Source organism: Synchiropus splendidus, chromosome 7 (assembly GCF_027744825.2).
Source record: "Synchiropus splendidus isolate RoL2022-P1 chromosome 7, RoL_Sspl_1.0, whole genome shotgun sequence".
Classification (NCBI taxonomy): Eukaryota; Metazoa; Chordata; class Actinopteri; order Syngnathiformes; family Callionymidae; genus Synchiropus; species Synchiropus splendidus.
The window spans coordinates 11,147,534-11,175,219 of record NC_071340.1 but is presented as its reverse complement, the minus strand read 5'-3'; the positions used below and the strand labels follow the sequence as shown (position 1 = coordinate 11,175,219).

Here is a 27,686-nt window from a genome sequence, read left to right as displayed (position 1 = left end):
GCAGAGAGACATTATGAGGGTTAGTGGTTTGAGAAAATGTGCAGATTTAAACAACACAGCTATCAGATCAAACATCTCAGTTTATCCTTCTCTTCCTGTGGATTGAATTCAAAGTGTGTGCCTTTGTTGTGCATGCAAACTCACATTGGGGCACTTGCAGATGAAGCCGTGTGGGGTGTTAGTCGCCACGGCACAGGTTCCTCCATTACGGCATGGTTTTCCTTTGCAGCCATCAAAAACAGTTTCACAGTGTTGCCCTGTTGGAGGCACAGAACAGCTGCGTTCACAAGCGCTCCTCAACTGAAACTCAGCTAAGCATGATGTCCGGCATCCCGGCAGGTATTGGCTTTTAATGTAAACTTGCTGTTATGCAACTCTTGGTGCTCACCAGTGAATCCAGTGCGACACTCGCAGCTGTAGTTGTTGGTGAGCTGGATGCAGCTGTGTGTCCCCCGCGGGTCGCAGGGGTTAGAGAGACACTCGTTGACGTCCCCCTCACAGCGCTCGCCCACATACCCCGCGGGGCAAATGCAGTGATATCCCCCGACTCGATCCACACACTTTCCTTTGTTGAAACACTTTGGCTCCTTGGTGATTGGGTCAGCGAATGGCATGCAGTCGTCAGTGTTGATCTCACAGTGAACACCTGACAGAGAAGCATCATTTTTCAATGAAAAAACTGTGATTACAAAAGCACACTCTTAAAAAGCACTCCTTCTAAGACAAATCAATGGCCTATTTGACAAGTGGAAGAAGGAACGATGGGAGGAGGCGGGTTTTGATGTGTCTAGGGTGCTGTTAAGCCCTAATTAATTAAGCATGGAGACAAAGAGGCAGTGAAGAGGGATAGCAGTGTGGAGGAGTGTGCGTGGGGTCCGCCGACCTTGGGTTCCTCTGGGACACGAGCATTTGTAGGTATTGATCAGGTCAATGCAGGTGCCCCCATTCTGGCACGGCTGGGAGACGCACTCATTGATCTCATCGGAGCAGTTCTTCCCAATGTAGCCTGGCATACACTGACGGGGGAGACAAGGAGGAGCGGGGGGGAGGAAGAAGTTGAATCAATGACGAACATGAAACAATGTTTTTTGTTTACCTGGCTGTTTTCAAGCCTTCTCTGCTTGCCAAGGCCAGCAGATCCAGCGGAGATTAACGGAACCAAGCTTGTGTTTACAAATAAATCTCTTCTTTAGAACAGTCTAGTCTTGATGCCTCATGGAGTTCTGCCTTTTCTTTATTTATTTTTATTTGAAAAGAACTATGGTTGGGATTTTTAACTTATTTGTTTACGAGTATGTTAAACATCCATGGACATCATTTGGATTTTCAGCCATCTCCGTGTGGACGTTTTGCACAGCTCCGTCCCAAAACCAGACTTGCATACCAAAAGCTTGTTTATACCACTAAGTTATAGAAAGACAATACTGTTCATTCACAATGAAACAAGCATGCCCATTCTCAAAGAGGAAGAAAGAAGCCTCTAATAAATCGAAAAGAACCCTCTCTTAATGCATGTGGCACATGCTTTTATTTCCTCTCTTTGGATTTATCTTTCTTTGTTACTCAATTCATGGTCAGTTTGTTACCTGGCAGCTGTATCCGCCTAGATAGTCGGTACACGTGGCACCATTTTGGCAGGGGTTTGGGGTGCACTCGTCCACTTGCTCCTCACAGTAGCTGCCAGTGTAACCGACCTGACAGTGGCACTTGTGAATGTTTCCAGCATTCAGACACTGGCCCGAGTTCTGACACAGATGTGCCACATCCACTCCTGGGGGGAACGTGACAATTTGCATGAGTGCTACAAACATTGTGAGGTCAACAGTAAGACTTTAAACCTCAAACATCATGGGTGTTGACATGTTTCAGGTGTGACATCTGTGCTCGTACCTCTCTGTTTAGCGGCAACCTCACATGAAACACTCGGTACATCGCAGTAGAATCCTGTCCAGCCCGTCCTGCAGTCACACTTGTAGCTTGTCCCGGTCTGCCAACAAGTTCCCCCATTCTTACAAGGGGACGAGTCACACCAGCGCACCAGGTTCTGACATAAGGACAGATCAATGTTAGTATTGGATTAATGACCACTTTTCTGAGTTCCAAGAACTTCCTTGCATCTATTCATTGTCACGCAGGGGATGTGTGATACGCAGTCACATACTTCCAGCACCAAAGGTTTGGTTCTACTGACACAAGCTTATAATCTGACTCTTACCTGACATTTGAGCCCAGTGTAACCATGTGGGCAGGTACACTTGTAGGTGCCGTAACTGTCCTGGCAGGTCCCTCCATTTTGGCACGGTTTGGAGTCACATTCGTTAATATCATGCTGACAATAGCTCCCAGTGAAACCAGGTGGACACAGACACGTGAAAGTGTTGATGCCGTCGATGCAGGAGCCGCCATTGAAGCAGGAGCTGCGAAGAAATAAATAAATAATCTGCACACCATATTAACTTGAACTATGAATCTCATTTCCCTAAGTTTGGCTTTGTCATTTGATGATTTTTGCAGTAAGTATTTACTCAAGTGTGAATAATGCACAAAGAACCTGATTTAATGAGTCTTTAAGAAATCAATTCTAGAAGTGAGTCATGTTTAATTCAGTAATACACAGTAGTTGACCAGATGGGGCAGTAGCGCACAAGTTATCAGTCAGTTTGAAGGGTTTTTTTTGAGTCTGGGTCCCACCTCTCTGTGCAGTCTGGTGTGTTGATTTCACAGTGGATCCCACTGAAGCCCTGCGGGCAGGTGCAGGTGTAACTGTTGACGCAGTCGGTGCAGTTGGCGCCGTTTTTGCAGGGGTTGCTCTCACACTCGTTGATGTCCTCTTCACATTTTGTACCTCTGAAACCAGGTGGGCAGGTACAGAGGAAGCCGTTGACCTCATCTTTACAGAGGCCACCGTTGCTGCAGGGGTCTTTGGGAAAGAAAGACATCAATAAAGGTTAAACCAAAGTACTCTTTTTAGGCACAGTGATAAGGCAAAAAAAAAAAAAAGAACTCACTAGGTGTGCAGTCATCGATGTTGCTTTCACAGTTGCGTCCAGTGAAACCAGGCCTGCAGCCACAGCGGTAACTTCCCATGGTGTTTTCACATGTGGCTCCATTGCGACATGGATTCTTCACGCACTCTTTGATGTCCACCTCGCAGGTTTGGCCTAACATTTGAACAAAATCCAAGGCAAAAAAAGATTATAACAGGTCAAAGTTTGCGCATGATAAAAGAAGACCAACAGAAAGGCTGGATGACATTTGAAAATAATCTGGTCAATATAAACATGTATATACAAGATACTTGACTCCTCCACAACAGCACACATTTGATTTTATTCGTCTTCCTAAATAACCTCTAGATTACTTAAGATGTGACTCTATTGAGCTCTCAATTGTATGTGTTACTTGACCTATTACCTTATATGGAAGTTCTCTAGTATCATAAAAAGAGCTCCACTCAAAATAGAGTTTAGTTTCTAACTAAAACATGGAATCAAATCATATTTGAGTGTTTAATATTTACCTTGCCAACCTTCAGGACAAACACAGGAGAAGCTCTGATAGTCCTCCGACTCTTTACAAATGCCATTATTTTTGCAGGGATTAGAGCTGCAAGGGTCCATTAGATTCTCGCAGTTTTCTCCTGGAATGCACAAGAGCACACCATTTAATTGGGGAATATTTTTGTCAATTCTACAGCTAGAAAAACACCAGGAGTCGTGAACTTGGAGATTAACCAGCGTAAACAGACGGCGAATCATCTTTCAATCAGTGCTATCAGAAGAGTTTAGCCAGGGTCTCTCAGAGTCAGAGGCCTGTCGAGACTTTTCCCTATCTGTTTCCACAACACACGTCTCCAACAGGAAGCCGACTCCAGTTTCCGGCCATTGTGAGCACATTTGCTTTTCTGTGAGACAGGAAGCAGGGAAACAGGAAATGTGTCAAGCAGCCCGTTCCCACCCCGGCACCAGAGGGGACCCGTTCTCACTTCAACTTTTGTGAAGTTTCCCCCAAAAAGGTACGATGTCAGATCATTATAAACTCCATCAAATTTACAAAATACAATGTTAATATTGAGCTGAAAGAAACTTATACGTGGTTCAGGTTCTTGGTTTTGAGCTAATGGGAAGTCTTTATTGTTCTATTTTTCCTGTTAGCACAACAATACAAGAGATGACAGGCCATGGAAACTGCCCTCCTCAAGTAGGTTTCTTGCACTGGACCGGGCAAAAACTGGGGCGTATCAAATATTCTCAACAATATTTTCATACCAGTGTAAGGCAGGATGCAGTTGCATTTGTAACCGGCGACGTCATCAATACACGTCCCCTGGTTGAGGCACGGATTGGAGGCACACTCGTTGATGTTGGTCTGGCAGTTCGGCCCTACAACGACAGGTGACACTCAGCCACACACAACGTGGGCAGTATTTCTCCAGCCAGCTGAATCAGTTACTGACCACTGAATCCCTGACGACAGGTGCAGACATAGGCACTGGTCATGTCCTTACAGGTGCCGCCATTCATGCAGGGGTTGGACTCGCACTCATTGATGTTGATGTCACAGTTTTTGCCGTTCCAGCCGGAGTCACAGAGACATTTATACCTAAGACGGAAAAAAGCTTCATTACTAATTTTAATGTGCAACAAATGCAGTAAATGGGGAACATCCCAGATTGTAAAAGATTAGTTTTAGTCAATACTGTACTGAACAAAAACAATATTTCTTAATACAGTTTCAGTTTAAGAGCCCAGTCTCATCCTTTCAAATTAAAATAAGCAAGTATTTTTTTGTTCTTCTCACCCATTGATCTTATCCTCACAGTGGCCGTGAATACACGGGTTGCTGAGACACTCGTTGATCTGAGAGAAGCAGGTGGCGTCATGATAGCCGTCCGGGCAGATGCAGGTGAAGGTGTTGATGCCATCAATGCAGGTGCCGCCATTATGGCACGGGTTGATGGCACACTCATCGATGTTGATGTTACACATGGCACCTAAAAGTAAAACATGGCTTCATCGATAGGAACTTCCAATATCTGAAACGGTGTTTGATCATTCTAAAAAAACAGACGAAAGACGAAAGTACAAAGGCTCCATGTACTCCATATCTCCATGTTGTCAATGTATCCATTTCCAGAGACATTAGTGGGTTTAAAGTCGGCCTTTGTCGGCCACTTGAAGCACGGACTCTATTCAGAAAGAGCCACGCACGACATAAAGGAAACCCATTTAGCTTTAAAGCAGTGGCCGACTTCCAAGCTTTTAAAAGCTCAACTTTCAGGAATCTTTCAGAGGATCTTTTCTCCAGTTCAGATCCCTGCTGACACTGTACGCCACTGTGTGTATGTGAGTGTGTTCTTTGTGTAGGAGGGCAGTTTGCGTGTCCTAACAGCAGCAGGTTGGGGACTGGGTGGAGCTGGAAAGTGACACCGGCCTTAGAAGAGCACGCTCACCATCTGTCACCTATCTTAAGATGATGTTTATTCGCCTTTTCTATAGGATCTATATGGTGACATGTTATAAGGTAAACAAGATTTGTTCATTTATTAGATTTCAGAATTGGCAAAAAGGACTTTTAAAAATCCAATTTTAATTACACTAGATGTAATGTTACATTTTCAATGTTTGAAAATCACATTAAAATCAGCCTTTCAGTGTAATGAACTTAAATCAGTTCTAGAAATTTGAGGTGTTTTCTTTGATTTCATACAGTAAACTGAATGAAGGGCACTAAGGTCAATTACTGGTGGACATAAAGCCAGTGCCCCAACATAAATGGCAAAATCTAAATAGCTTTTTTCACACTGAAATGGTGTTGAGAATGACAAGAGGGGATCTAATTCAATTGAAGAAAACACCTGGGTAAATTGAATTATAATAAATTCGCCAGATCATTCTGATCAGGATTTTGACAATATTCTTACAGAAAATGCTATTTTTCCTGACTGTTTTCATTTTAAGTGAAAGGACATGTGGTGCAAACAAAAAATATTTGAAAAAGAACTACACAAGCGTGTCTTACCACTGTACCCTGGCTCACAGGTGCATTCGTATCCATTGATCTTGTCAATGCAAGTCCCGTAATCGCAGGGATTACTAATACAGTCATCAATGTTTATTTCACAGTTGATTCCTGGAACAAGCCAAAAAGAAATAACAATCAGTACTAGCACATATTTTTTCATTTGTTGTTACATATTTCATTACCAGTTGTGCCTTTAGGGCAGATGCATAGGTATGAGTTCTCTCTGTCCTGGCAGATGCCCCCATTCTTGCACGGCTGGCTCAGACACTCGTTGATGTTGGTCTCACACAGACGACCAGCGTAACCAGGTTTGCAGTGGCAGCTGAAGGAGGCTAAGCCATCGATGCAGGTGCCGTAATGACACGGGTCAGAGTAGCACTCGTTGATGTCAGTCTCGCAGTGTCTACCAGAGTATCCTGGAAAAAGCAGAAGTTGCTAAAACATCGTACTGTAATATGCAAATATGCACAAATCTTGTTGTTTTGTTTTTTACATTACATTAAAGGCATTGAAAAAAAATTCAAGTGTATTTCAGTTATGCCCTCCATCAACTAGATGAATGCATGTGTTTACCTTCAGTACACTCGCAGGTGTACTTGTTTCGTCCGTCAATGCATCTGCCGCCGTTCTTGCAGGGCGTACTTGCACACTCATCGTTGTCAATTTGACAGTAAGTGCCTGTAAAGCCTTCAGAAAAACAGAAAAAAATTAAGTTTTATTATGCGCAAGTATTCATGAGAGAGTGTATACTGAAGTGGCTGGTGTCCTCGGCCTCTTTAATAAAGTTGATTATGCCAAAAAAAAAATCTGCATTAATTAGCAACTGCGTCAAACTTCAACCTCTCCATTTTCCCTCTCGCTTCTTTTCAGTGTGTCTCCAAGTGGGTATGAGAGAGTGAGGGAACCAATTTGCTTGAAGTGTGAGTTGGGGGGGATTGGCGAAATGAGGGAAGAATGAAAGTTTCGAGGCCTCCGGACCAAGAGTTGAGAGACAAAGAGGGGCCTGTCTGCTCAACACAACGCCAAACGGAGGCTGTTGCTTCTTTTGTCCCCCAAAACTTTTCCATCACAATATGCATTCTCCTGTCCTGCCTTCGCCCCATCTCGTATGACCCCCACCCACGCCCAGCCAGCTTCTAAAAAGAGTCACCATGACCTTTGACCCAGCACCATTCAAGCTCCTTGTCATTCAAAATCAACCAGCCGGCTTTCCTTTTTCATTCCTCTGGAGTTATTTCATCTCAGATGTTTTGCTGTCCACTCCTTCTGAACAATCCAAAGGCAAGGAGGACATTTTCTGAAGAAGCAAAGTGTGTCCCTTCTTGCTCATTCAAGAACACGTAGGTGCCTGGAGTATCAACTAATTCAGGGAGGAAGTATTTATACAGCGGGTCTCTCCTCCTTAATGTTTCTCCTTGTGCCTATCTGACCTCATGAAAACAAGTAACTTACAACAGTCACAAATCACTTTAATGTGATAAACAATCTCATTTCAAGTTGTAGCGAATACATCATAGAAAGAGTCTCCCAAAGCTCGGGAAACGGAAATAAATGTTAAAATAAATGCAAAAAATAAAAAGTATAGCACAATACAAGTACTTCAATAACAATTGTGTCTGAAATCAGAATAAAAAATACAGGGTTTCACCCAAAGGCACAAATATGTATAGATATACAACTGATAAAGCACAAACAGTACACTAGATGCACATAGACAGCCAAGGCGGGATTTTATCCCCAGACTGCTGGAATGAGACGTTTCAATAGCTCTCAGTAGGGTTTCCATGGCTATTGCATGTACAGAAATAAAAAGAGGGGACCCTCCCCTCAGGCTCGGCTCACTATGGGGACAAATTTACATCTCAAGCAGATTGGTGAAGAGCCCCCCAATTCCTTCCCCCCCTCCTTTCCGGCTTCAGTAACGGTCCGTGGGCCCCCAAACCCACCACCACACCCGCCTCAACCCAGGAAAACACTTTCACTGCCGCCACTTTGCGCCGCTTCCTCATATAACCTTCTCTCACTGTCACAAACTGCTTAAGCTCTTCTGTTCACTGGTGTACCCTCTCGCTATTAATTCTTGTTGGGGTCTCACTCTTTCTTCCCCTCTCTTTTCTCCTTCTCTCAACAGGAGGAGTTGAAGCTCTCCCCCCGTGCTGCCTTTGATCCGCCCTTGAATCGAAGCTTTTGCTATTTTCCTCCATGAAAATAAAAGGAGTGGAAAGAAAAAAAATCATTTTCACCTCAGTGATCTTTCTGAAAGAATGCAAAACAAAAATCACACCAGGGAATTTAAAGAGCCTTCCTTTTATAATTTTCTTTTCAGCAAGGAATTCACTGCTGCACGCCTTCACACAAACATCAATTACATTAAATCCTAACGGAGGCTGTGTTTTTTTTCCATTTCTAACTGGTACTGGTTTGATTAGTTCATACGGAAATAATACATTATGTTAAATATAAAGCTAATTTACCAATGCAACTAATAGGGGTGTCAGGGTACACATAGACGGACAAGATCATTTCAGCACAAGGCCTTCAGTCTTGTCGGCCCCCGAACCAATCCAAGTTAAGCGCTTTAATGCATGTTCCCAAACGTTCCACAAAGCGGAAGCAGACAGAAGCCCACAAGCGGCATGGCAACCACAATTAATCAGCAACTGGAGCAGGAAGATCCCTCTTCGCTGCAAGACAGGAGCTCTGATGCCCACACAACAAACATATAATAGTGAGTGAGGAGGCAGCGGTGTTCACGTTTTCATTGTATGTTCAAATATCGGTTAAATGAAAGTTTGGATTGAAGGTTGCAACATTATATTTTATATTATGTTCATGATATTTGTTTAATGTTTTTACAATTTGGAACTTAAAATGCTATTTGGAAAGAAACCTGTTGATACTGCAGCTATGAGGTAATAATAATTTCAATTCCAATAATTTCAAAAATAATTGGATTTGTTTCCCTTGCTATAGTGAAAACTTACCAAACAGAAGCTTCAAAACTGAGAACAGTACTGCACCAAAGTTTAGGTCTACCATTACACCCCACCCCCTGTAGCTAAATGTACACTAGGGTTGCAACTAACAATACGTTTGATAGTCATCAGTTAGTGGCCTGGTTGGCGTACGTTGTGCGCAGGTTGACGAACATGCCACCATGATTGTAGTGTTGCAAATATTTAAAAAATGAATATTGCAGTAAACACTCAAAATGTGGTATGGAAGGTACAGTATGTGTCCTTTGATGAGTTCTTCAAATGGTTCCAGTCCCCTTGATTATTCGAAGAAAATGATGACATCATGACTAGTTGACTATTGAACCAGTCAGCGACTCGTTTCATAGTCGAAAATACATGTCGACAAGTTGTTGCAGCTCTCATGTAAATTGAACACTCATGTAGCCCTAGATGATTACAAACTTTGCAGACTTGTGACACGTGGAATGTCATTAACAAATTAAAGGCGTTGTGGCAACTTAACTAGTACAAAGGTGAAACATAAGGGTGTCAAAGCTCATTCAACCAAGGGGCCAAAATGTAAACAGTCTGTGTCACAGCAACTGTCAATTATGAGCACTCAGACAGGAAATAAGAGCTCAATACGATGTCATAGTCCTTTTCTCTACTTTCAAGAAAACTGCCCATTGAATGTCAACACGTGAATACTTTGGAGCACACATTAAATCAATTCAATTTAGGGTCAACTTTCTGCGTTTCAAGACGTTGTGGGCCACATAAATGACTTGGACGGGCCAGAATTGGTCCCCGGGCTTTAAGATTGACACATGTACCATAATGAAATTGACCTTTTGCTGGTATTTGAAGTACAGATAAGACAAAGTAAGAAAGAAATCTGTTTCACAAGAACCTGGACAACATGAACATACCACCACATCAAATATCACGTTATTAGCTCTTCACACATCAGAGTTTGCAAAAGTTCCTCAAGCACTTCTTTATAGATCTCAATTCTTTTCCTCTTTTTCTGGTTAGTTAAATTTCTTCTGTTCTACTCAGGGAGGTGTAAGTCGGCCTCAGGGCTGGGATTAATGCGGGACCAGAAAGGTGTTTGTGTGCGAGTGTTTGTGTTGTACTGGGTGGAAAAGTAGATAAAAGATTGAGTCTCCCTGCCCTCCATCACCCGCCGATCTCTCCACCCCATTCCCTCCCCAGTTTCTCTTTGGCAGCCTCACCTGTGGGGCACTGGCAATGGTAGGCGTTGATCTTGTCGATACACTTGCCGTTGTTCAGACAGGGGTTGCTGGCGCATTCGTCGGTATCGATCTCGCAGAACTCTCCCTCGTAGCCTGGCCAATTAGCAAAAGACCAGGAGGGAGAAGAAACAGAGGCACACATCACAGTCATTCCAGAGTCAGTTTTTGATTTGGAACCCCACTGGAAAACTTTCATGGAAGGACTAAATTCTACATTCTGCTTCGGGAAGTCGAACGTCAGAAATAAGCAGGTATGTGTCCCTAGAACTCTTACCTGGCATGCAGATACAGCGGAAGTCACCGATCTGGTCCAGACATGTGGCCTCGTTCATGCATGGGTTGGACAAGCACTCGTTGATGTCCAGCTCACAGCGTGCACCCATATAGCCACGCTGGCACTTGCACTGGAATGAGCCCTTGGTATTGATGCATTTCCCAGCATGTTCACAAGGGTTGTTGGGACCTGTTCGACACAAAATCAAAAAACATTTAAATTCATGACACAGAATGCAATAAAGTGCAGAATAACATTGAAAAAAACCCAATAAAGAGCCAATAGTCAATACTTGAAATGAGGATTTTAACAATTTTATTTGCGTCAAATTAAGCGTTTCATTATGTCATGAAGAGGAGCTTAAATGTCGGATATTTACCAATTGCACACTCATCGACATCCTTGTCGCAGGCAGCACCGACAAAGCCCGTCGGGCAGGTGCAGTAGTGGTTTCCACTGATGGGATTGGTGTCACAGTTGGACCCCTTCTGACAGGGATTGCTGATGCATGCATCATCCAGCTGACACAGCAAACCTGAAGCACCAACAGGAAAGCATTAGTAATCCTTAACTCACTGAAACAACCAGTCACGTTCAGAAGAAAACAACACAAACATAGCGCCCGTAAAAAATATACGACAAAAACAATGCCAGACATTTAAAGCCTTCCTGAATCTCACTTCTCTATCAGCAGGTGCTCATCGGCGGAAGGTACAAACCTGTGCGTCCAGGTGGACACTCGCAGAAGAAAGAGGCAACGCGGTCGTGACAGGTGGAGCCATGGTGGCAGGCGGCGCTGGCACAATCATCAATGTTGTCGCTGCATTCGTCTCCAGCCCACCCATTAACACACACACAATGGTAGCTGCCGTATTTATTGGAGCATGTGCCGCCATTCTGGCAGGTGTTGGGCATCAGTTTGCACTCATCAACGTCTTCAGTACAATGTTGTCCTGCAGGTTTGCACAAAGGGTTAGCCTTCTATCTAATTAAAGAACCTTCTTTGAAATACACAAACCTGTAAATTCTGGTGGACATTGGCAGTTGTATGTGTTGACTCCATCTACACAAGTCCCACCATTCATGCACTCGTGTCCAGGACAGTCATCGATGTTGTGGTCGCAGTTTTTGCCAGTAAAACCTGCAGGAAATGATCATGTGTCTTTTCAAGCTGTGGTGGGCTCAGATTTGTCTAACTCTCATGGATTCATGCGACACTTCAGTTGAATGTGGTCAGCTGAACAACGGCAGGCAGGTGTGTAACTGTACCAGCCATGTGGCAACTTGTGGGTGGGAAAAAAGTGTTTTCTGATCTTTTTTTGAGCTGCTGAAATACAGTTGACAATCTTTCTATAGAAAATAATGCATCATATGTACAAAACAGAACTTTAATTGATAGATTTCCATGTCTGAAGAGATGAGCAAGGATTCACCTGAAGTACATTTTCAAGTAAGAGTTGTGGCAGAGCTTTTGTTTAAGGAACAGCAGAGCCTACTGGCTGGCAGAACACATGTAACTGAGCTCTCAGTCTCTCAGACTTGTATTGTATTTCAAACTGGGTTTTTTTTAAATCAACATTCTTTAAGCAAATGCAAAATATTAAGTTACCATAAAGGAACTGAAGGAGCTTTTAAATTTAAAATGTGAGTTGAAAGAACAAATCGTGCTGCAGAAGCAACTGAGAATCTTATCATACATGAAGCATTTCCCCCAATGATAGCAGCATCATCCACCCTCATGAATTCACAACCCTTATCTTCACTGCAAAGATTAAAAAACAAAACAAAAACAAAGTAATCAATTTGAATTTATCACTAGTTTTCCACTGCTTCAAACTGACACTGATTCAAGTGTAATAAACTCTCGCAAGTACTCAATATTTTCCAACACAAATAAGCCATAACCTATATATTATTAATTATTGTTAAGACATAAGGACAGTACAGAAACGATCTTAGTCCAAAACGCTAAAATGGTAGTCGAAAACAACCCCCTAAATTTTGTTTGTTTACCTTGTACAAGGAAAGACATTTTAAGGATGTTATTCATTGAATATCTGTCAAACGTTGTTAATAGTAGCGAAAACAAACCAAAAATACGTTTGTTTGGATGTGATGAACATTTCTTCTCTCCCTATGTGAAAAGGATGTTGTCTTTTGGCCATTTCCTTACGATAAGCCCTGGTGGCCTTCCTGCTGTGCTTGGCACACACGGTCCACATACGTGCACGAGCAGAATCAAGTAAGTTGCAACAGACTTGAGTGACATCACCGTAAAAACAACAGGCAGAGATTAAAACTACACTACTTTAGAACAAATCCACTTGGAGTTGATTCTTATAGTTTGTACTTGATGATGGTCACACTTTAAAGAATGTCAAGTTCATTACCTAGAACAAAAGAAACACAAAAAAAAAATCTTATTTTGCACAGTGTAATTTTTACATTTCACGTAAATATTAATATTTATCGCATTACATACTGCACTGCCACAGTCGAATTCATTTTTTAATTGTACATATAGTTTTAAATAACAATAAGCTAAGTCACAGCTTTAAGTATTTTGCTAGGTAAAGTTGGTATCAGCAAATAAACTCTTGGTTCGCGCTCAGTATGAATGTGTGTTGGATTCATCCTTACCTGGCACACAGGAACATTCATAGCTGCTCTCCCCAGTCTGAATGCAGGTGCCTCCATTGTGACAAGGCTGAGGGTTGCAGGGTTGATACCGGCCCTCGCAGTACTTCCCCATATATTCTGGTGGGCACTGGCATCTGAATGATCCCACCATGTTGATGCAAAGTCCGCCATTTTTGCAGCGTGGTGGGTTTGCATCGCACTCATTAACGTCCTCTGCGCAGGTCGGTCCAAAGAAAAAGGAAGTGCACCTGCACTCGTAGCCTGAGCCATACACAGAGCACTGACCGCCATTGGCACAAGGGTTTGAGGCGCAGGGGTTGGGTTGTTCACAAAAAGTACCTGGTAGTAAAGAGTAAAGATATAGTAAAGATGTAGTAAAGATAAATTAAAACTGAAACAAGGGATTGACAAAGATCTTTTGGTTTGAGTTTGGGGTGAATTCAACTTGAGACCAAAGACTCAGCGTGTAAACTGTGTGCTCATAAGTTCTTATTGTGCAAAATACAGCTGCTATTCCAATGAGGATATATTTTGATAAATTGATAAATTTCCACTTTCTCCTCACCAAAAAAGACACAAAACCATACCTGGGCAAAGCCCGCTGCCCGGATCATCTTGAAATATCTCAAACAATAATATCTATAAGTAAGTAGTCAATATTATCTCAATTCTAAATATAATTTTCTTTTGAATTTTTTCTTAACACATAATCTTTCCTTCACACATAAATTCCAATATATCATTTTGAAGAGATTTTGTAAAACGGTATTGCCCCCCCCAAAAAAAGAAACAAAATGAATTTGTAATAATTTGCCTAGCTATGATATTTCCGCATAACTCTTTCATACTGCCATTTGCTACTTTAATAAATAAGATACACACAATAATTCATGAAAATGTGTATAAAATGAAGGATTACAGTATATTTGTGATCATGTTATCTAATGGGTAACAAACTTTGTGAAATCTATATTTGCAGCATATTACTATTCCGATTTAACTTTAGGGACCTCACTCGATTAAAATTTTAATCTCAATTAATCGAGTTAACTCGCAATTAACAGCAAATTACTCACACATTTTGTATCTGTGTTGTGCATATAGCAAGTTCTTGAAAGTTTTTGGGTTGTAGTCAACAAATGTGTGCATGAAGAATGCACTAATGGCCACTGATTTGTTGATAAAATCTCCCTTTAAGTTACATTTCAAACTGAAAAATGAGTGAGGAATCTGCCATTAATCACTAGTTAACTCATCTTTAGCGTGATTAATTGAGATTTAATTTTTAGTCTCATGACAGCCCAAATTTACTTATATAGTTATTGACTCTTTCTTTAGTTTTTGAATTTTTTCACATCTTCTTTCTTCCGTCTTGGGGTTTGATGGCTCCTCACAACAATCCCAGCATATCACGCGGTCCCCTAGAAAAAAGCCCACCCTGCCCTAAAAAAGTGTTTGAGTGTGGATTGTTACCTGACCATCCAGGTGGACATCTGCACCTGTACTTGAGAGCACTTTGAAGCTCACATATTCCTCCATTGCGACAGGGGCTGCTGATGCAGCCATTGTCAACAGCAGTCAAACACCGGCGGTCAGTGAAGCCTGGTAGACACGTGCAGCTGAAGTCCACGGTGTTGCCCCTGGTCACAGCTTGGCAGGAGCCTCCATTCATGCAGGGCAAGGTGGTACATGGGTCTGGAAACTGGCACCTACTACCAGCGAACCCATCTTTGCATCTGAGGACAAAGAATTTGTTGAAAGAGTAAGACCACTGAGGGACTTGAAGAAATATTGTCTTAATTTAACAGTAATGATTTTTAACTTTAAAAATGTGGCCCAGCACAGATAACTAAGTTGAATTGCCACACATTGTGATACTTTTCAAAGCTGTTTCAGGTTCACCGCTGGTTGAAGAGGTCACAACAAAGACTCTTTCACGTGTCGCTCATCTTTGAGTATGACTCTTTGCTCATAAATCAGGAATTTAGATTAATAGACTTTTACAACATGGCGACACAGGCAGGGGAACTATGCTTAATAAGGAACGACATTCATCTCTTTACTGTCACCAGACAATGTGTTTGAAGCTGTAAAAGTCGGTCAATGGAACGGTAAGTGCAGCTCAGACACCAGCAAACAGGTTCGTGAGAAAGAAGAGCAGGGAAGCTGCCTCCAATCCGAGGGACGCATTCACACATTTACAATTACAATGAGAGAAGTTGAAGCGAGTCCCCTGAGGATGTGCAACAAAGAGGCCACACACAGTCGCTCACACTCATACCTACACACCAGCAGTCTACTACACACAAGATCATTTAACAGAAATGAAGACGGTCAGGACATTTGAGCCTCACTCTACTATGAGCAGCATGGAAAGTGTTTCATGAATTACTATTTTTATTTCACAGCGATTTGGCTAATATGAGTTTTATTGTTGTATAAACAGTGAGTAAAAAACACTCCACCAGCAAATGCATACCTTCAAGGCTAACCACTTTAGATACGCGTGAGTAGCCATCACATTCTCATATCCATCATTTTCAGTGACTCAAAGCTGTTGTCGACAGTGCTGGGTGGCCAAGGAGGCTCGGCCATCCTAAAAACAAAGAGCCTTCTCAATAGCATTGGGTGCAGAGAACAAAAACATGCCTGCTATTTGGAATTCCTTGCTCTAATCTATTTGGGCTGAAAGTTGACACAAGACAAGCAGCTATCATGGAACTCTTCAGCGGATTTGGAGCAAAAATGTTCCCTCTTTACCCTTTTGTCAGCAGGCATTCATCCGCAGGACAAGGCAGCATCTATGCCACCATCTTTTGAGCTGGAAGCCAACATTGTGGCAACTTCAAAGCTCCATACCACAAGTGGATTTACTCTGACAGTTGGACAGAACCGTTTCTGTGAAGTACACTAGTAATGAAACGTATATATTCCTGTGTTTTTTTTGGTGCAAAGCAAGGTAATTTGGCGAGTGAAGGTTAAGCAGAAAGCAGAATTCCCACGGTATGAAACGTAACTGTCATGTTCAAATACCTGACAAGGGCCAGTAAGTCCATTAGCCCTCAGGCAACGCCAGGACCTTGTCCCCAAAAATTCCCAGGGGGTCAGATGTGTGTGTGTGTGTAGGGGAGAGTCTGAGCAGTAGCCTCAGTGGAGAGGCAGGCGTGTGTTTAGAGAGGGTCCCCCTCTCAGGGGATTAGTCGGCCTTAGAATTGTGGCAAGCAAAAGAAAACATCACATGCTAGTCTGCCCACTGCATAAACATTAGAAGAGAGTGGTGGCATTTAGCCAGGCCGCGCTTTCGCCAAGTGTTATGTAGCCTGATGGGTGTAAACAGTGTCTATCGTAGTCATTTCATTTTCGTATAACACACTTCTTAAGTTAAACAGGAGGTGAAATTAGCATTTTGACGAGAAATCGAAAGTGTGGATGAACAGATTCAAGTATTTCTGCATTGAATAAATCTTCTGATCTGAGGGGTCGATGTAAGTCTTAAACATTTTGCAGCCAAACACTGCTAAAGCTGATGAGGAGCTTCAAAATCGATCTTTACATAGTAAACTTTACCCAGGTGTCTGCCACCTCAATAGCTTTATATTAGCAAACCTTAATTTTTAGTTTATGTTCAGCCATTCAATCTTAAATTTAGACATTCTTCTTTATTAATCCATTTCTCAATACACAATTTGTGACTGACCAAAGAATTTAGTATGTGAAAGTGGTAGGACAGAAACAATAACTTTTCAAAAACCTTTCCAAAAGTTTGTTCTCCGTAAATCTTGAATTGAAAGTTTTGATAGTGTATTCTGAAAATGACCCAAATCTACCAGACCATGTAGGCGTTTAAGCGGGTTTTAGGCAGCTCGGGCCGGAGTGCTTAAGCTCCAGCGGTGGCGGCTGCTGAGGTTTGGAGGCGCCACACGAGCTGGCTGGGAAGGAGCCGGGGGAGCAGGTGCGCATGTTAATGAGCAGACAGCAGCTGCTGCTGCTCCAACGCTCAGCCCCTCCTCCAGTCCAACATCTCCCAATCCAAATCCCACCACTCTTCCTCATTCCTCTCACCGGCACCACCACTATCCCCAAACCTGGACACAGACCAGGAGGAGCTTTTGTTCCTTAAGGATTCGTATGGTACAAATTGACCCTTTACCATGTGACAGAGGAAACGTTTTTCATCATTCATTGTCATAAGAGAGTAAGAATAAAAGAAACAAGGAGCAACACAGGCCAGATGAAGCATGGTGTAGCCATACACAGATACCGGTTTGGTTCTCAGTTTTAAAGCATCGTGGAGTGCGATCAGAAATGGCTGTGACACAGTGACAGCACAGCCAGGGACACAAATAGAACCTTTTTTCACTTCGACCATTTAGAACACCCTTTCCTCCAAGTGGCAGCATCAACAGGTTTCTACTTCAAACATTAGAAAAGCATACTCGCTACACAAAGCCTCGATACAGAGGACACATCACTGAGGATCTACCAGTTCCAGAGCTTGATTTGTTGTGGCTGCCATGCTGCTTACGGCCTGTTGTGTGCTTCACATAATAACCAACTAAGTTCAGCAGGCACTGTGATTGGTCCCTGAGCGTACCGGACCTAAGTACCCGTAACACCCAGCAGCTGCTATCACCACCACTGACCAAAGACTGGGCTGGAACCTCATCTTCCCTCCACAAGACGTAGTTGCTAAACCAAAATCTGCCCTTCGCTTTTATTACAATCTTAAATGTAACAAAATGTCCTCATAATTGAATGCATGTGGTCTTTTACTGTCCATGATATAAATGGTTAACAGAGGCCTCTGAACTATCATCTGAACGCTCTGCAGTAAGCATTGGTGGTTCAGTGTTAGAATTCTCACCTGCCACGCGGGAGGCCCGCGTTCGAGTCCCGGCCAATGGAAAGTTTTTTGGAACTTTCAACGCAGGACATTTCGAACACTCTATTACCCCAATCGTCATTTGGTTTATTCTCTAAATATCTTAAGGTCTTAAAGTGTTGTTTATGTGGAATAACAAGGTGCACATTTGGGGTTAAAGTACAAGAACACCGATTTTGGGGTTAAATTGTGATGGACTGCAAGCCTGTGTCATATCACGGAACTTCCACGTGGAATACATGAGAATGTAGCTTGGGTTTTAGCAGTCTCATGTCATAGCTCACTGATGAAAATCACACCTGCACTAAACCTAGCGTCACACTGTATTTGCCCTCAAAGTAAATCCCTACGTCTCGCACTAAGGCTGTGAAGACAAACAGGCAACGCACGTGGACAAACGGCCCCACACTACAACTGAGATGCAAGTCAACCGAAGCACACGCAAGGTTTAGAATGCAAACAGTTTGCTCTTTAACTTAGCAACAGTCTGTCAAATGCACACACAGCACAAAGCAGCTTTTGCTGCTCTCGAATGAGCTCAAAAGGTGCGGAAAGATAAAGCGCTGAGAAGACTGAAACGTTTTAAAGCAGCTGCTTCAACATTTCCCTGCGAGGTAAGTTGAAGAACAACCTCGACAGCAGCAGGTTAACTGAGCTGCAGGAGAAGGTAAATAAAGTCATGAAAAGGGGGCACAAATCAGAAGCTAAGCAAATATCAGGTGTTTGGAGGGGATCGTATAACCACGGGACAGCAGTGGAATTATCTCTGTGGTAAGGCTGATACTGTTATTATCTTTTCTGTCATCCCGGCCTAGAAGCTCTCATTGTTCTCCAGCATGCTCGGGGTCGTCTCTTCTACAGTGTCTGCCACAGTCGCCCATGACAACAAGTCTGCCACACTGATGGGATGCGTAACAGTGACGGCCCAGCTCGAGCCTGTAGCAGATGTTGTGGTGACATTTAGCCTTTTGCCAGGCGTCGCACTAAAGGGGTTTTCCTCAATGTCGGGCCAATCTGCCATCTGCCATCTTCCTGATGTCAAATACTGACTGATATGTAGGCTGCACATGTGCACAGTACACAAACAAAAACCTGGCGTTAGGACGCAGATTCAGCCAGCTGTACACTCACACTATATCTCTTTAAAGGAGCTTAGTAAAATAGGTTGTGCAGTTATACGATTACAGTGCCGTGTGAATCTCTGTGGGAGACGGAATGAGTGTCTGCTTCCAGTTCTGTAATTGACATAATTGAAAGCAATCTTATTTCTTTCAGGGCCTCGCCAGATCTGGCAATAACACCTTCGCACCATGGTGTAGTCAAAATAAGTACCTCAGCTGCCAGATGCAGAAACGTTGCATGAGAATGTACTTGGTGACAAAAGAAGGGTGGCAGAGAGAGATGAGCTCTCTAGTTTAACTTAAGGATACAGCCTTGACGTAATGACATAAATAATAATATGGCCAAAATAGATTGGCAGAAATGGGGTTGAAGAAAAGGACAAATGGGGGCAGAATAGAAGAGACAATAAGACATGCCAAATTAAAGTTGGTTCATATGAGCTCAAGTCTGGGGCTTCCTGCCGAACATTCACCATCATCAACATGCACTAGACTGAGGGTCGAAGATTCACGTGAACTCTGGCTTTCTGATCTGGCAAGAGAATCTCTGTACATAGCAAACTTGTACCAAATAAGACCTGAACCACTTTTGGCATTTTTCAACTCAACATTGTGGTGCAATAGAATGCGATTCTCGAATCACAAAGGCTGTGATTTTGAAAGCAAAAGCATGCCGCCAAGCTGAGTCGATCTTCTGGAGAGCGCAGTTGAAAACCTGCTGGCGTCCCAATCCACCAGCCATGGAGGCACTGTGGCGTCATTTCAGCCGCCTGACAACCAAGCAGAAAGAATATCTGGACTGTCCGACCCATGTCTCCCCTCTGTGCTTGTTGATTTGATCTTTTCCTCGGAGCCAAGTAGAAAGCGTGACTAGCAGTGACGCTTCAGAGTAAAGCATGATTCAAAGTCTGCATTATTCGTGTTAAACTTTGAAAATTTACAGGATCTACATTGCTTTCCACCAACTGACTCCCATTGTACTCAATACAAACGCATAACCCAGTCTACTGGTAGAAACTCTGGACTTTTGGGAGTGAGGATACACCTCAACACTGCGACCAGAGTTGTGTTTATATCGATGTAAGCATCATGTCAATCTGTAGGCCAGGCGTACAGGGAAGAAGTGTTTATTAGTGACTGCATGAGATTTTGTTGGTCACACCATATAATGATCAGGTAATAATATGGAAACACATACGTAAATATATCATTTTTAAATGTTGAATCACAACTTTTTGTCACGATAAATCACAATATTTTTCCCAAAATCGTGAATCAAAAATGTGGCCTGTGACAAGCCTACAACAGGCAGGAACCTCATCTTCCCTCTACAAGACGCAAGTTGTTAAAACAAAATGTGCCCTTTGCTTTTATTACATTCTTAAATGTAATAAAATGTCCTCATAACTGAATGCATGTAGTCTTTCACTGTCCATGATATAACTTTTATACTCAATTTGCCTCACAAACGGTTAACAGAGGCCTCTGAACTATCAAGTGAATTCCCACCACTAGGCATTGGTGGTTCAGTGGTAGACTTCTCGCCTGCCACGCAGGAGGCCCGTGTGTGATTCCCGGCCAATGCATTGCCACTTTGGAATCTCCAGTCCATTTATTACTTCCAGTTAATGCACTTTTCCAAATCTCCACTTGGTTCATTCTCTAAGTGTTAGTTGTAGCTTGGGTGTTAGCAGTCTCATGTCACAGCACATAACTAAAAATCGCATGCCGGTTTTTGATCTGCCAAGCAAATCTCTGTACCGAGCAACAAATCAGTTGTTAAACAGACCCTGCTGCATGTTTGTGTGCTCCTTGATCACAGCTGTATTCCGTCCCACTTGAAGCCCCTTCAGTATAATTCAGCTCATTTCCTGTTAGTTAGCTTTGACTGACCTTTTTAGTCTGAATTTTCTGGCCTACTTTAAGAGCTGTTCCTTCAGGCCCAAATCTTCACTTCTTTTATGATCCCTCCCTTGGTTTTATGGACACCGTGGCAAATTAGCCAACAGTTTGAAAAAGCCTCAACGCGGACATCAGTAATATCAATTGACTGCAGTCACCCAAAATAACTGAAAACCAAGCAGGAAAAAACAGGGTTTGTTATGGATCTGAAACCACCAAATCCCCCTGGCTACCCAAATTACAGGGGAAATACTGCTGGTTCTCTCTCTCTTTGGTTACGTCTACTCCTCTTTTCCTTCCTCTCTAATCGTACAGGAGAGCTGACCTGGCCAGCCCACATCTGGCAGCCTTCATTAGAGACCCTGTTTATTTGGGAGCAATAAGGACGTGGCCCATGGGAAAGAGCCAATTCCCTGTCTTCTTGGTCAGCGTGTGTGTGTGTGTGTGTGTGTGTGTGTGTGTGTGTGTGTGCGCCTGTCTCAAGTCATGGCAGCTATAATGACTGCTGCCACTGGCCACTTTACAAGGCTGGGAACCACTTAAGCTTGTCTGAAGGTGGATCTGGCAGGAAGATTGTTCCACTGTACATGTGCAACAGTATTGCGGCAAAAATGATGGCATTATACAGTTCCCTTTGCCGGTACAAGTACTTTTTATAGGCTCTTCTTTCCGCTCAACTGATGATGGAATCAAGGCAATCGTTATTATGAACACATATAAACTGTCACCAAAGTGCAGTAGCGAACAAACTGCAACTATTTTGACATGTACAGGTTGACTTTTTACCATTTTATTATGGTAAAAAGTAATATAAAAAAAGAAAAAATGGAATGGAAATGGAATCACTTGTATAGTGTTCATGGTTGTTTTAAAACGTAAAAAATGTGCTGCATTTTCCGGACTATAAACCGCTACTTAAACAATGACGTGGCCAATGTATGACTTTTCATGCCACTAAGGCATGAACTCAATGATTCAATGCACCAATGTTTCACCTGTTGTATAACAGCATTGCTGTTCGCAGGTGCAGCTGGACAATGAGTGCATTAATGTCATTAGAAAGCCTGCGACTTCATTGGTCTGAAGTGACGAGTCCAATTATATCTGTACTTTGCTGGGTTTCTTTTCATCATCGATCAGTCTCAATGCTGGAACCTGTTTGCAACACCTGTTCAGAAGAAATGTTACGTATCCTCACGTATCTTTAAGCCCGTACACGGAGATCAGTGACTTTTCTACAGTGTAGACTGCATCGCTACACCTTACAGACCTGCTATATTCAGGTGTGCTCAAGATTCTGGGAATCACTCACATACATACAGCCATACATTTTCCTTTAAACAGCACTTAGTCCTGTTCAGGGTTGCGGGGAGTTCTGGCCTATCCCAGTGGTCAATGCACGAGAGGCAGGACCACACCCGATACAGGTCCCTAGTCCATCGCAAGGCACACACACCATTCTCACACACACACACACACACACACACACATCATTAATTAACCTAGTGAGCATGTGGGAAGAAACTGGAGAACATACAAACTCCACAACTCCAAAAGGTCCAGAGTTGTATTAAAACCTGGAACGTTCTTGACGAGAGCAGTGCTAACCATTGCGCCACTGTGCTGCCCATTTGGTATTGTATGTTTCAAAATGTTGTACCTCACTTTAGTCTTTGATAAGTCCATTGTGAAATGTTTCCATAGTTTTGATCGTTTCAAATCTAAAGGCCTTTCTCAAGTCGAATGCACGGAATTGAGTCAGGGTTCTCCCCAGAACTTCTCAGCATAGACGGCGTCTCCGCGGGATGGGAGGGGCACAGAGATTGAAGCTCGATGCGTATTTTTGATAGTCCTCCTTAGTGGTCTACCATGAAAGGCAGAGTCCTCAATGCGCGTGATGACATCACAACTCAACAACACAGCTACAGAGACCTTTAACAGGTGGTGCATGTGAAGACCTTACAGGTGATGCGTGCTACTTTGGTGTACAGTACAGGGAACCTTGGACTAACCAATGCCATCACAAATGGAATGCAGCTGACGATAAACTGAATGAACTAAAATCTGCTTATATATCTTTTTATATAGACCCTACAAAACCTAGTTTGGGATGATTTCCGACCGGAGGTTGTCCCAGCAAGTCAGCCAATCCATGTCCCCTGTCTCTCCTTTCCATGTCACCAAACCATCTGGCGTCCCAAAAAGAAACACAAAAAATGTGACCCTCAAAATGAAAACAAGAAGGTTAACTCTTCTGCCGAGAGATGAACCTGAAATATTCTGGGGGAAAATCAACTTTAAAACACTGTTTCCCCTGAAGCAGCAGATGCTCTGAATGGTATCAAGGCTTGAAATCTACTTTACTTAACTGAAATCCACAACAACAACTTTGTAGCCATTCTTCTAAAGTATCCTGTGAACCGTGAGTCAGTGAAGTGAGAGCTGCCAGCACCTGGCAGACAAAGTCGTTCCTGTCTATGAGGAGAACAAAACCACAAGTAATCATGGGTATTATGGAGCATGCTGCTGCGTGGGTGAGGCCGCGTTTAAGTTGTAGAATTAAAAGCCACAGACAGGTGGTCTGGCTGAAAGGGAAGAAAGAAACAAGGGTGTGCGGTTTCGGGTGAGACCAGCGATTCATACAAGCAGCATATGTCCATTCACCACACAATGAAAGTTTATGTGATTTGTTGTGAAAGGTGCCAGCGCACAAGATGAGTCCTCAACATCAAGTTGTGTTCTTCATCTATAACTCCAGTATCTCACCAGCCACGCACTTGCCAAACTGAACCCAACACCAGCGGCCTCATAAAAGCCTGCCGCTGTGCTTCTCGTTGTCTGATGATATGATCAGATACGGCACCTTTTCTTCCCCCTGGCCCCTCTGAGGCAGTTTCCTGACTTTGAATGAAGATGTGTGTGAGAGTGTGTGTGTATTCACCAAGGTTTAGATAGACTCATCTGACCACAGCAAACAGAAGTACCATTGAAGAAGCCCGGCACTGGATAGACAAGGGCTCACTTTCACTGAAGTGGCAGTCACAACGCACAGCAGGAGGAAGACCTAATGACTATTCCTGTGATCAAAGACCATCTAAACTTATATTAAGTCATCGCTGAGCATTTATAAATCATGAGAGGTCCTTTATACAGCTAAGCTACATTTTTAGACACAGCCACTGTTACCAAATCAAGTCATTTTTTCCCTACAAGAAAACCTTTATCTGACACTTTGACGCTCTGCTGATTCTCCCTAAAAATGCATATATGCTAGTCCTCACTACAAATTCCTGAACCGTTTCTAGACAATAAAAGTGATAAACAAAAACTTTCTACCATTGGGACTCCACAAGACCAATGTAATAAAATAGCATTTTTTACTGTATCTATAAATGGCTATAAGTGATACTATAGCATGCATACACCTTTCATATGACTAAGGATCTCATGCACTTTTTGCCATCAAACTGACAGAGGATGAAGATCTCTCAGCGATGTCCTTCCGCACCCTCGAGCTCGCCTGCCATCACTCATCTCACCGCTTTGATTCTGCCCCTTGTTGCCACTGGAGTTATTTTTCCTGCTCTGGATTAGCTTGGCTCAGTCCCTCTTCTCAGATCATGCCAAACCACTGCGAGCCTTCTTGAAACGCTTTGCAGATAAACTTCAGTAAGAATCTCAGTTGAGATGAGATGGGGCTGGTATTCAAGGTATGGCATGTCAAGTAGACATCCCTGACAGTCTATATAAAACTGAAGCGTCTAAAGCCGCTTTCTTCACCTCGACCCAACACTTGAGTACAAGAGCAGCTCCTGTTTGACTAATGTTTAATGTGTTGATCAATATAAATACCTTCCAAGGGCAGGGATAACACAGTTCTTTACATCACCTTTTATCCTTCTCTTGTTATATATAATGCTTATATATAGTGGTTATACAGTGGTTGGACAAAATAAAAAAAAGCTTTAAGGTGTTTGCATTATTTTGTCCAACCCCTGTATAATGCAAGTGTGTTGAGTATGTTAACCGAAAAATAAAGACTGAAAACGGTTTGTTGTTTCATAGTAGGACTATAAAAGAGAGAAAGAATTGAAAAAATTGACTGACACAAATTCTGAAGAGGAATATTATCCTTGTACTGTGAGACAGACGCAGTCTGTTTACCACCCACAAGCAGCACATATAGGACCTTCACCGTGTTCAGGGATGTGGCGGATCAACGGTGAAAACAGACGGAGCTAGAGTGCAAAGGTACAGTGAAAACAAAAGCGGGTGATAGAAGTAAATACAAAACAAATCGGAGGCGGCAGTGGTGTTCCGACCCTCCATGAATGCAAATAATGACGCACATCAACATTGCTTGAGAGATGTGGAAGAGCGTCACCAGTGGATCAGGTAAACATCTGTAGAAGTTATGTAATTCACTATGGCCTCGGCCTGGTGAAACCATAAAACACAATTCAGATGAGGGAATTTACTACCATCCCAAACTCATTTACAGTTTGCCTTTATCAAGCTATAGCCTTTTGAAATAGTGATATCAAAGTGGCATATTTCATTGAAAAAAACTCTGAATGACTCACTGTATGTAAATAGGATATTTACATACAGTGAGTCAGTCTGAAATGCATGTAGCCTGATTTATTTCAGTGCATTTAAGTGACTCAATTGGTGATATGCAGAGAGTTGAACCCTTCGTCGCCCTTCGCCTTGCTAACTTTCTGGTCCTCTGGTGGCCCAACAATGAAAGACACTAATCCATGTGTGCCCGCGCAAACTTCTTTTCAAAACCGCGATCCTGGAGTGAGCGCCTCATGCCCATCTCCATGTTTAATTGGAGCGGTCTGAGGAAGAGCAAGAGGAGGAGGAGGGAGAGGAGGGGAGGAGAACGTTGCGGGGCACAATGATGGCTTTGTGGCCTAGTGAGGTGGCTGGGAGTGAGGTTGTGGTAGGGTGGGGGTACACGAGCGGGAGACCTCAGAGGTGAATTCACGACCCGACCAAATTAAGACGTGGCTGGACTCCAGGGCTGCTGCCAGTTCTGATGCTGTGGCCTGGTTGGCCCAGTCTCTCAGTGGTCAACGTTGCTGCTGCATGACACTGACTGTCACTGGCCAGACCCGAATAAAAATAGAATTAATTTTCGTAATTACTGTGCTGGAGTCAAAAAGAAGGCAGAATACCAAAAGAGGCAGACGGAGAGATCGGCGACTGAGCAAGGGGACACAATCTAGAGAGAGAGAGAGGCGGGGAGCCAGAGAGGGGTGAGTGGTAGTAGGAGTCTGAGGGTCTCTCTGGGAAGCCTCACCCAGATTAGTCACACAGAATTAATCGCAGTGGAGAACAATGGTGGTCGAGCTTCTGGCAGCCCCAGCTGTCGCTCGGTGGAAGAAAAGGAAAACAAGATTTAAGGGCTGGGAGAGTTGTCCAGCCACAGAAGGGGGAGAGAGAGAGAGAGAGAGAGACGGGGGAGTTGAAAGTGACAGACGTCAGGGTCCAGCGGACACAACCAACAAGTGTCACACCGGCCCAGTCACAACATTACAGGACTTACTTGCACTCGCCATTCCCGTCTGCACTCGGTTCACACTTCCCCTGGTTCAAACACGACTCGGTGGGCATGTAGCATCTTAGGCCTGCGGAGAGTCCACAGTTACTACTGCAGGTGATTCACTCAAAACGCACCTCACACGCACACGTTTCTTCAGGCGGAGGTCCAGAAATGTCAAGTGTAGGTGCTACTCTCTTTCGGACCTTACGGTGCTGGAGTTTGACAGAAGTTTGAGAAGGAAACACGAGCCAGTTTCAGAGCTCCAAGTGCGCTGCCCAGATTTAAAGTGAGTGAGCGCGGGCTTTGAGCGGGTAACAGCGCAATTCGACCGGGTGTATCGGAGAGGTGAGCAGACAGGTGCATGAGGTTTGTCAGAGTTTTCAGAAGGAAGACAAGTAGTCTTAAACGCAACTTCGCGAAACTGCCCAACACGCGCACGAATGGAAGTAATAAAATGGGTTTAAAATACATAGCTATACGTTATACATTGCTCTCTTGACAATCTATGATAGCGCTTACCTCGTGTAAGTCCTATTAGCGACAACAAAAAAGTTAGTTTCACAAAGAAAATATGCATTCCTTCTCGTTTAAAAAGTTTCCACTAATCCACGTGGGCTCATAGATCCGTCATGTGTGTCTTCTTTGTGGCGCCAGTTCAGCAGCAGAGTTGGAAAAGTCCACGCAGAAAGTTGTCTCTCCGTCTCGGGAGATGTTGTCACTTGTGTACCCTGGCTGGGAATGAGTGACCCGGAGGATGCCGCTGCCGCTCTGCTCCACATCTGGGGGGCGTTTTTCTCTTCCTCCTCACAGCAGACAGTCCCCTCTCAGACAACACGACGAGGACTTAGGGCTGAAGTTTCTCATTCTCACTTGTCCAGTGTTTCCTCAAGTCACGATACGGCAGAAATACTTGGTCACCTACATACCATACATTATTTTACAGCCGTTTTAATAAATGAAATTGGTTGTCTACCTTCTTGCAGGTTAAGATTAACCTCCCAGAAATTATTTCCTGAACATATACTGGATTTTGCTTTTATTGCATTATTAATTGCTTACATACCATTATTTATGTATTT

At 43.3% G+C, this 27,686-nt stretch overlaps 1 protein-coding gene across 1 annotated transcript in view; it reads right to left on the bottom strand.

Moving 5' to 3' along the window:
* The window catches only part of LOC128762082 (neurogenic locus notch homolog protein 1-like), a 36,361-nt gene extending 9,002 nt beyond the window's left edge, over window positions 1-27,359 (bottom strand). The window contains exons 1-24 of the mRNA XM_053869924.1: window positions 27,127-27,359; window positions 26,611-26,692; window positions 14,625-14,887; window positions 13,152-13,490; window positions 11,530-11,652; window positions 11,231-11,464; window positions 10,891-11,046; window positions 10,512-10,700; window positions 10,217-10,330; window positions 6,598-6,711; window positions 6,207-6,440; window positions 6,022-6,132; window positions 4,801-4,993; window positions 4,457-4,602; window positions 4,269-4,382; window positions 3,521-3,640; window positions 3,009-3,161; window positions 2,692-2,920; window positions 2,216-2,417; window positions 1,891-2,044; window positions 1,587-1,771; window positions 884-1,016; window positions 389-646; window positions 145-257 (exon numbers count right to left, since the gene is read on the bottom strand). Of these exons, the coding sequence (XP_053725899.1) occupies window positions 145-257; window positions 389-646; window positions 884-1,016; window positions 1,587-1,771; window positions 1,891-2,044; window positions 2,216-2,417; window positions 2,692-2,920; window positions 3,009-3,161; window positions 3,521-3,640; window positions 4,269-4,382; window positions 4,457-4,602; window positions 4,801-4,993; window positions 6,022-6,132; window positions 6,207-6,440; window positions 6,598-6,711; window positions 10,217-10,330; window positions 10,512-10,700; window positions 10,891-11,046; window positions 11,231-11,464; window positions 11,530-11,652; window positions 13,152-13,490; window positions 14,625-14,887; window positions 26,611-26,692; window positions 27,127-27,184 (4,017 nt within the window). The 5' untranslated portion in view covers window positions 27,185-27,359. The remainder of the gene's footprint in view (window positions 1-144; window positions 258-388; window positions 647-883; window positions 1,017-1,586; window positions 1,772-1,890; window positions 2,045-2,215; window positions 2,418-2,691; window positions 2,921-3,008; window positions 3,162-3,520; window positions 3,641-4,268; window positions 4,383-4,456; window positions 4,603-4,800; window positions 4,994-6,021; window positions 6,133-6,206; window positions 6,441-6,597; window positions 6,712-10,216; window positions 10,331-10,511; window positions 10,701-10,890; window positions 11,047-11,230; window positions 11,465-11,529; window positions 11,653-13,151; window positions 13,491-14,624; window positions 14,888-26,610; window positions 26,693-27,126) is intronic.
* Between the last annotated feature and the right edge of the window lie 327 nt (window positions 27,360-27,686).